The sequence below is a fragment of the Montipora foliosa genome, chromosome 5, assembly GCF_036669935.1.
Source record: "Montipora foliosa isolate CH-2021 chromosome 5, ASM3666993v2, whole genome shotgun sequence".
Lineage (NCBI taxonomy): Eukaryota > Metazoa > Cnidaria > Anthozoa > Scleractinia > Acroporidae > Montipora > Montipora foliosa.
Window position 1 is genome coordinate 4,252,827 of NC_090873.1, and position 10,000 is coordinate 4,262,826.

The 10,000-nt window shown below is 42.0% G+C and overlaps 1 protein-coding gene across 1 annotated transcript in view; it reads right to left on the bottom strand.

The window, feature by feature from the left end:
• Positions 1-10,000, bottom strand: part of LOC138003427 (uncharacterized) — a 36,204-nt gene that overhangs the window by 5,140 nt on the left and 21,064 nt on the right. The window contains exons 13-17 of the mRNA XM_068849486.1: positions 8,978-9,282; positions 6,427-6,514; positions 4,395-4,413; positions 2,545-2,691; positions 1,757-1,909 (exon numbers count right to left, since the gene is read on the bottom strand). Of these exons, the coding sequence (XP_068705587.1) occupies positions 1,757-1,909; positions 2,545-2,691; positions 4,395-4,413; positions 6,427-6,514; positions 8,978-9,282 (712 nt within the window). The remainder of the gene's footprint in view (positions 1-1,756; positions 1,910-2,544; positions 2,692-4,394; positions 4,414-6,426; positions 6,515-8,977; positions 9,283-10,000) is intronic.

Genomic DNA, 10,000 nt, shown 5'->3' on the forward strand with positions numbered 1-10,000 from the left:
GTTATTAGATACCATGGCCAGAACGAGAGGGGATAATCGCGAAATACTTACTAAGGACATCAACACGAACAAACAAGCAAATGAGAACGTTGCGTGACTGCCTGACGATTAAGTCACGACTTCGTGGACACTGCCGTCGTCTTTGCTCAAACTCTCTACGGAGTATCTTTGTTCGCACGTGGAACAACTGTTCCGTTCCACCAAACCAATCTCTAATCGAACACTCAAGCGTTTCCACAGTTTCGGTTAGAATTAAAAATAGAAGTCTTACTAAGCAGAGAAAAACTAAGTGATTGTTAACAAATGTCGACTTCGCTCGCAAACATTGGCAATTGACCATTCCATGCATTGTTTCAAGAAAAAGAAGAATACGTTGCCGTAGAATTTTGTGTACAAAATGCGCAAATATCGAAGTCAGCTAAGAAAAATTCGCTGTTGGGCGTCAGATTAGTTGTAATAATAGCGCGAAAGTTCTTGCGCCCATTGGCTGAGGCGTGATCACATTACAAAGGCAAACCTCGGTAAAAACGCAAGAGCAAAGAAAACAAGTCTGAATGGGAGTAACGAACAAATAGACATACGAAAAAGAGCAATGCGGACTCTAAGCGCTCTCTCCATGAACGTTTCGCCACCAAACGGAAGCAATCATCACTCATGTATACGAAATCTCTTTTTTTCTGTTGATTATTTCATTTGTCATTGTCGCCGTCGCCACATGACTTATGCGCAGTCATTGTAGGGCATTTCTTTGTAACCGTTGTTACCATTCTCGTTCCCAAGGTCAGCGTTCCCTTGACCAGCGGTCGGGAAAGACAGACTATGGTTCACTTCAAAAAGCCATATTTGATTGGCTGTTGAAAAACGGTTTCATTTCCTGCCATTTTGCCAGTTGTTGAGGGAAAAATTGTTTGCCGATTTTAGTACGCGCCAGAAACTATAAAATCAGTATTCGCAAAAAATGTGCAACAACTTTCAGTTTGCAAGACATTTTTTGATCGATCATCGATCATCTTTGGTTGAAAGTGTTCGTTACACTGCGAATTTGAATTTAAGTACAAAGAAGCGAATAATGCACGCGCAAACAGTGTATCAAAAGAACACCGAACTAAAGTGCTTAATGGCAGGAAATTTAAACAACCGCAACACCAAAACCTACAAAAAACTAACATAAATGTAGCTATAATGATGGAGTTCGCTCCGCATGTTTTAGCTGCCTATTTAGACTGGGATTTTCCCAGCGGATATGAGCAGCCTCTTTGAGCAACAACTGGAAACGATTAGGTGCAGTATCGAAAATGGAGAAGCAGCTCTAAGAACAGAGTGTTCGACATTCCTAAGCGTGCTGCAAATGTTGGAATATGTAAGAAGTCCTGTCCCTTCTCAGATGCTCACGAATGGGCGTCAAAATGTGTCGGGATGTTTCCCCGACTCGCAGCCTTAGGGCATGACTGTTGTACAGAGCGGTTTTTAAAAGCCTCTCGCGCCCGTTCCGCTGGACAAGGGTAATGGAGGCTCTGGAAACAAGATTGAACTGTTCACTGTTAGCAACAACTGTTGTCTTCACATTTCCGAGGCATGCGAAGATCCGAAAGTGAATTGTTCACGGACTCCCTAGTTTGAAACCGGCTGCTTTCTTTGATGATGAACAAAAGAGACGTTTCCTTGTGCTCGCATTTTCGTCTGAAAACGAGCAAACCTTGAATGTGGAAACAAAAGGGATAAAAAAAGAGTCAAATGATTTTGACGCGACACAAACCATTTGCATTCCTCCGTGACTCGCTGTCTCATTTCTTCATTCGTTTCCGTGTCCGGGACAATACAACTACCTCGCATCTGGTCCAGCGCTTTGTAGATGTTATTGAATGTTTCTAGACACACCAGCTTGCGCTCCAGAACTTGAAGTCGATTCCTGTTTAAGAATGGTACATTCAAAACAGAACCTCACAAACGATTTTAGAATTCTAGCCCGCGTAGATGGCGGCATATTTTAATGCGGGTTTATTTAAACATGTGCGAGTAAACCGATCGTTGCTCCGCAGTGTTTTGGCCGCCAGTGAGCCGTGAGTGGCATGGTATCGACTAGTTTTGAGATTTGCCGCTCGCAAATTCGCAGCCGCGAGCGCAAGCAACGGAGTAAATATCGATTTACTCGCGCGTGTTTAAATAAAATGTAGGCTCCTGCTATCGATCGTTGTCAAAAGTATCATCAACATAATTATCACCATCATCGTCGTCATCCCTATCAGCAACAACAGCACCATCATCATCACCAACACCAGCACCAGCACCATCACCAAGAGCACCATCATCATCACCATCACCAACATTAGCACCAGCACCAGCACCATCATCGTCACCAACAACAGCACCATCACAATCACCAACAACAGCACCATCATCATCACCATCATTGTCATCGTCAGCAACAAAATCATCGCCATGACCATAAACATCATCGCTATCGTTATCGTCGTCGGCATCATAGTCTTCGGCAGTTTGCTATCATCATCAACATCATGATCACGGAATAACAAGAAAACTCACCTATCTCTAACTTCCAAGTTATCATGTAAGATGAGAGCTTGTTCCTCCGCTACTTCATTGAACTTGATTTTGGAATCGATTGGAACCTTTTCAGCACGATTGTCTAAGGTTATAGCGCCAAACGCAGCAATGGCAGCAGCCGCAAATCTTAAAGGAAAACATACACCGCAAATAGATGAATTGATGGTTTTCACCTGACGTCACGCACGGCGGCCATGTTGGTGTACAGAACAATGCTGTAAAATGTCTTTTGGGAATTTGACTCTATTATTATGCAAAACTTGGGAAGTTCCCAAAAGCCCTTTTCGCTATTGTTCTTTCCAACAAGATGGCCGCCGTGACGTCACGTGCAATCAAACGATTTTCTATTGGGTGTTTTCATCTGACGTCACGGCGCCCATGTTGGTATACAGAACAACGCTGTAAAATGTCCTTTGGGAATTTGAATCTATTATTATGCAAAACTTGTGGGGTCATTTTCTATAGATGGTTTTCACTCACGTGACTTGACGGCCATATTGGTGTACAAAACAATACAAAATGTATGCATGGAATATGCATAAAAATAGAGTTTGGTTCGCAAAGGAGAGAACGTCTATTGTTCTTGTACACCAACATGGCCGCTGTGACGTCACATTAAAACGCTCTATTGTTTGTACACCAACATGGTCGTCCCATCACGTGGATGCAAACCAAGAATAAGCCTCTGATAACCTGCTTTGCAGGATCAGTGTGAGATGCAACTCTACTGTGCTTAGAATTTACGTTATATAAAATATTTTGTGCCTATTGTTTTCTAAACCAATCACAATGGCCGTTGTAATAGCTGGGCCTGGCCCATTTAACGAGGTCCATATGTGCTATTTAAGCCAAGCAGATAATAAGTGTCAACTGTATTTAGTCATGATCACCTAACTAGTGGACTAATGCAAATCCTGCATTTTAATTGGCTACGCTACATGAGGACTATTAGCAAGAGTCCTCGATTAGCGAAAAGCGTGACGCTTTCGTTCGTTTTATTCCCAAATGAATATTTCTTCAACTTGCATTTGCTAACTTTATTATTGCCTTTTCTGTCCGACTAGTTGAGGGATATACTAAAACAATTAGACCCTTCGCCCTCAAGGGCCACAGGGCAATAGCCAATTCAACTTCGCTTCATGGGCTATTGACCCGTAGCCCTTGTGGGCTAAGGGTTTAATTGTTAATTAGGGGAATAATTGGGGACACTATACATAGATCAAAACAAAACAAATGTACAATCTACTTCAAAGAAACCAACATTTCAATGCGCAGAAAACATTCAGATTAGGCGAGCCAAAGAATTGAACCCGGATCGATGGGTCCCCTTACATATTCCAATATCCACTAGACTAACGAGACAAGCTCCTGGACAATCGAATTTTTTAGAGTATTGAGATAGTAGTACCCAGCAAAACGAATAAAAGCTAACCGTCTTCAAAGTGGTTTTTAGACCTAAATACTGTAGATCAGCGCGGCTTTGCTTAGAAACGCTATTTCTTGTTGAACTAAAGCTCAATTCTGCCTGTTTTCATTCTTTTTACAATGATATTCAGGTGGGATATTGCGTCGTGTCCAATGTCAGTTTGACGGATGGGCCATTAGTGTTGACCTGTCTGGGAATTGAACCCGGGTCACATTAGTGGGAGGCGAGTGCTCTCACCACTGTCCCATCTCTGATTCCAAGAAAACTTTAAAACTGCGCCCTACAAAACTTTAGCAGAAGTATTGGCCATATAACGCTGCATAAACGACAACGTTGCCTGTAGGGGGTCAAAAAATTACACAAAAGGCGGAACTGTGATATCAATACAAAAACGAAATCTCACCTTTTAGTGTTGACGGCGCCTAAAATAACAATAAAACAAAAAAAGAAAGTTAATTTTTATCACCTGATTCAAAGTAAGTGGCGTCACCGCGATAATAATAGGGAGCTTAAGCAACGACAACGGCGACGGCAACGAGAACGTCACGAATTTGCATATTTAGTGAGTAAAAACAATAGCTTTTCACGCCCTGCACGTGCGCTTTTCACTTTTGTCCATTTCTTTGCCGTCGTCAGCAAAGCAAAAACGTGAAATAGCCAAGTTTTTGGTTTTATGAAGAACGTCAGCACTTGAGGATAAATTTTCATTTTCTCTCCTAACATGGAGTGCCGTTCTGACTGGTGTCATCTTTGAGGAAATACCTCACCCTTGTCATATTAAAAACGTTGAAATAGTCACGAAGCGATTACAATAACGTAAATTTATATTTTGAGATGACGTTCTCGTTGCCGTCGCCGTTGTCGTTGCTTAAGCTCCCTATTAATAACTGAAGCAAAGAGAGGAAGCATATTATTGCCCGTGCCGCAACTGAGTTTGTGCATTGATGGTCATACTGGTTATACTGGTTAGGGGTCGGGGTTGTGGGGAGAAGGGGAGTAGCAATGCTCTCAGTCACTTTGTGCTACTTAAAAATCCGGGACAAGCTCCGGCTGTGTGATCCCCAGCGCCCTGAGTACGCAGTTCTTTCCGCTTAAAGTGCTCCTCACCCCCAAGTATTTTTTTCGCTAAAATGAATCTTTGCACCTGTTCGAAACGCATTGCGGCCATTTTTTTCATTTTTCTAACAAATCCTGCGTCAAAAGGCTTCAAAACTTGCGAAAATCCAAGCATCTTTTGCTAACGACCGAGTCAGAAGGGGAGTGGGTCTATTCCTGATTTGACGTCACAAACTGATTTACATTGCATTAACTCTTTGCAAACATGCACGCAAAGTAGATTGTGACGTCAAATCAGGAATAGACCCACTCCCCTTCTGACTCGGTCGTGAACAAAAGATGCTTGGATTTCCGCAACTTTTTTAGCCTATAAAATGGCAGGATTTGTTAAAAAAAGGAAAAAATGTCCGCAATGCGTTTCGAACAGGTGCAAAGATTCATTTTAGCGAAAAAAATGTTTTGGGGTTAGGGGCACTTTAAGTAACTATTCGCATTTTAAAGGCCCAGTTTCACCCACGCGGCTTTGCGGGCGTTTGTTATTGTTCTGATTGGCTCTACGTTCATTCTTTCGATAGTTTTCGACAACGTGAAATCAATTAACTTGGCGTAAAACGCGCAATGCATTGAGGGTGAGACTGTGCTCTTTAAGCAACTGAGACCTGTGCTGTAATCTTTCAGTTTTCTACCAAGCTAATGGGGTGCTATTTGCAGGAATGTGTGTATCCCGTGAAAATCAAAGTCCTACATCAAGTAATTCAGTTGTGGAGATATATTTAAGGTCATTTTAATGGTGACATAGTTTTTCAGTGAGTGATTAACCCATTGACTCCCAGGGGTTCCCCAGTGACGAGTAAAATAGTCTGGCGTTAGACAGAGTAAAATACTAAGTCTGTGCGGTTTAGGCCGGTTTGGGCAAGAGACGGAAATAAAACCTAACCGTGAATAACCCCAAGTCGACTTCGCCTTCTAAGTTAAGAGGGCCTCTCACAGATTTTACTCTTTCTAATTAACAAAATCTAAGTCCACTCCAAAACGTATGTTCCCCTAACCCTTGGTCTCCAAAGAGTTACACACTTAGATTTTTACTTTGTCTAACACCAGACGATATTACTCGTCAACGGAGAACCAACATCACTTGATGTTAACATCACCTCGGTCCACTCAAAAACCATGTCTCCTGACCCTTACACTTCTAAAACGGTCACTGGTAGATTTTACTCTGTCTCACACCAGATGATCTTACTCATGATTTGGGAACCCCTTGTGCTTGAATAAGGGAAACAACATTCTCTTAGCCCTCTACAATAGCTAAACAGTTCCTTCCCACCCCACCCCACCCCATTCGTTTTTACTATAGTGACTTCTTATTTCTTACTGACCAGTAGCTTGTACCCAGGCTCTCACTCGTGAATCGCTGGCCGTCTGTTGTTCTTCTGGTTTGGATGCGAGCTTTTCGACTTGATTTTGCTGGGAAAAAAACATATTTCATTTTCAAGTATGAGGAGTTGCTCAGAAGGCTTTTAACGTAACGAAGAACTTTTGGAGTCTAAAACGACAAAACGACTTCACGAAAAAAGTAAAAATGATCTGTCAAAGAAATTTTAAAAACCCGCTTTAACACAACGGTTTCCACGTGGGTGGCGTAAAAGCGAAAAACAACTTCTTTGGCCAATCATAGCCAATGCAAGTAATCAAACGAGCCAATTGTCATAGCACGCGGCACATGCATGCAATCGGTGCAAACGGCGGAAAAACGCCTCTAATTAAGTAAGACCAGAAGCTCGTGACTTTGAAGCGTTTAACTCTGGTTCAGAAATGGAGTTTTTATGAGTTTAAAAATGTCCTTATTTGGATGTAACGTAGCTCGTGCATTTTTCCGCGCGTGCAGCCTCGATCTTATTTTTATCCATATTTGGGCATAAAATTGGTGTCCAAAAAAATCCCCAGCTTTGTTCCAAGGAAAAGAGTTGCAAGTTACACGCTTCAAGGTTATGTGATTCTGGTTAGGGAACTGGTCAAAACTACTATACTCGAACAAGACCCGCCTTTGGGGTAGGGGGGTTCTCAAAGACACCACCTATCTTCGAACTTGTCACATAAACATTACCGACCACATTTTATTGGCTTTTAAATTTGAGTTGACACAGGAATATTCGGCTAGCAAGAGTCGGCATTACTAGACAAACAAGAAAAGTGAGGTTTGAATCTCACGGTAGTTTTTTACTGCTGGATAGAAGGGTGGCTATGCAATATAGACACCATCTTTTGACGTTAAGCAAGGGGGTTGCAGGCAGACACCACCAACTATTTTGTGGTTTGGTGGGTCCTGTTCGAGTGTAGTAGTTTTGACCACTTCCCTTAGACACAAATCATGACTGGTTATGCTTTTGCCGGACTTTCATAGGCTGAAAATCATGTGCCAAGAGATTCTTAGTGTAAAACAAATCAATTAGCAAAGAAACTTTCGACATTCAGCTGAAAATCTCTATAGGAAACGTACTTTTCATTTCACCAAAGGAATCTTTTCGAGCTCGAGACTATTTGGTTTCTTTTGAGATTTTTAAATCATTGCAGTTTTGAATATTGCTTGAGCAGTAACGAAAATGAAACCCTCAAAAATCCAAGCTTCAACGGGATTTGAACAGTTATGTGCTTAGTTACCTGGTCTTTGAATGTAAGTGAGGCTGGAGTTGACTTTGCTTTGATAGAGACCTCACGGCTTTTCGTATGTAAATTCCTATGATTGCCATGAGAACATCATTAACATAAGAAAAGCAGTGAGGTTTCTATCAAAGCGAGGTCAACTCCACCCTCACTTTCATTCAAGGGCCAGGTAACTAAGCACACAACTGTAAAATGGTCTGTTGAGTTAGCAAAGCAAATAGGAGCTGGTCTTTGCGAGTTTGCAGTAAACCCGTAGAGGATGGAGATTTGAATAGATGATGTATGAAAGACGTATCAAATTATTAAACAGAGAAAGAGGATCTGCAATCTTCTCAGGAACGGGAGCCTCATTTGAATTTTTGAACAGGTGACTGCGCCGCGCTACGTGCCTGTAGGCTCCAGCAATCGATTTGAAGGAATCTGTAAAATGATTTCTTGGCTGCCTAAACCGGAAGCACTTCTGAACTATAAAAAGGAAACTTGAATAGCCTGATTACTTTGGTAGATTTTCTTTTGCTTGCTTTTGCGATTGCTCTAATCATTGAAGATATGTGGTATAAATACTCTCCTTTTAGCTGTGCAAGATACGCAGTGTAAGTAGCTTTTTGTAAATAGCATAAGATGAGTTTAAATGTGGCTAAATATAATTTAGGCTAAGTTAGACTCGAACTAATGCAGTCAGTGGTTTCACCCTTTACGGTACGTGACCTGCGGGGTGGCCCTTTGGAGATTTGCAGGGCCTTTGTGTCATGTTGCCTTTCTCATGCATTGTTGCTTGTTGATCTTTGCGGATCAATTTCTCTCTGTTAGCGAATCTTTGCGGATTCTCGCCCCTTCCCGTCCCTCCCGCTTCCTTGGTGATCTCTAGGTAAGTACGGGTCAGGTAAGTTGTTTCCACTGATTACTCAGTGTGACGGTGCCAGTTAGCGGCTGCGTGTGGGGGTGGTTCCCGCTTCCAGGGTTGCCATGGATACCTCCCCTTTGGCTTATGGCTTCTGCTCCCCACTAACCTTTTAGGCCCCAGTTCCCAAGCTCATCTATTTGTGATGAGTTTAAAACAAAATACATGAAACAAGATGAAATAAAATAAAGAAAGACGTATATGAACTGCGGAACGCAGAACTTCTTTGGCCATTCACAATAGACGTGGTACTCCCTTGACGGCACTTTCGAAAATAGACACAAAAAAGTAATAATTTTTGAAGTCAACGTGTGATTTTCGTTTCAGAAACTATGCTCGAAAGAAAATTCGAGACTTTTACTCACCGATAAAGTGCTCTTGAAGGCTTTAGCGGCTCGGGTTTTTGCGCGAATTTTCTGTATGGCCTTGCTTGCATTTGAAGGTGGCGTATATACAGTGGTAACCGTAAAGGATTTCTGTTTTTGGAGTTTCGGGGGTCCTTTTTTCTCAGTTCCTCCTAGAGACCCATTCTGTTGGGCCCCATTTAATAGGGCGCCATGCGCAGCGCCTTGTAAAACTCCAGTTGTAACTGTGGTCTGTTCACTTATTGGGCCTGGCGGTGCTGATACGGCTCTTATCTTTGGGTCCGAAAACGTCACTGTTGGGCCACCTTAATGAAAACCGAACACGATAAAGTAGTTAACACGAAGTATAAAAATAAGGCTAACCGCACTGACCTGAACCATTTAAGCAATTGTCTCTTTCTTCAGGTTTCTATAAGAGACAATTGCTTAAATTTTCCAGATAAGTGAGAGGATCTCTTCTCTCTTTCGTCTGTAGCCCCCGCTTCAAATAATTATATATTTTTCACTAAAATTACTGTTGAATATCAAAATTGAAGGTGCATTTAAATCACTTTGTTTAATTACACGTGAGGCCCTTTTTTACGGAGAACTGGCCAAGGGATCCTGGGGTGTCGGCCGCGCCTTTTCTGCGCTGTAACGACAATTTAAAGTACATCTTAAACGTCGCGGTGCTCTCAACAATTAGTGGGACACTGTAGAGAACCGGCCATAGATAATCACGAGCCATTGCTGAGCCATTGTCTGAGGGACAAGTGTTAATGGTAAGGAATTTCTGGATTTCTCTTTAACGGATTAACACAACGATATTGGGTATCAACGGGGTGAAAAATCGATGAGGGCCTCGAGAAAGGTTGACAAAGTTATGCATGTCAGAGGAGCAAAGTAAGTGTCTTGTTATTCCAACGAGTTCACTTGAACAATCTTTTTTTTTTTTTTCAAAAGACTCCAAGTGACAAATTTTTGCAACGACCAGAAGTTTTACTTCCTCATTAAGAGGAGGCTGAGATCTGTGTATACTTTTCT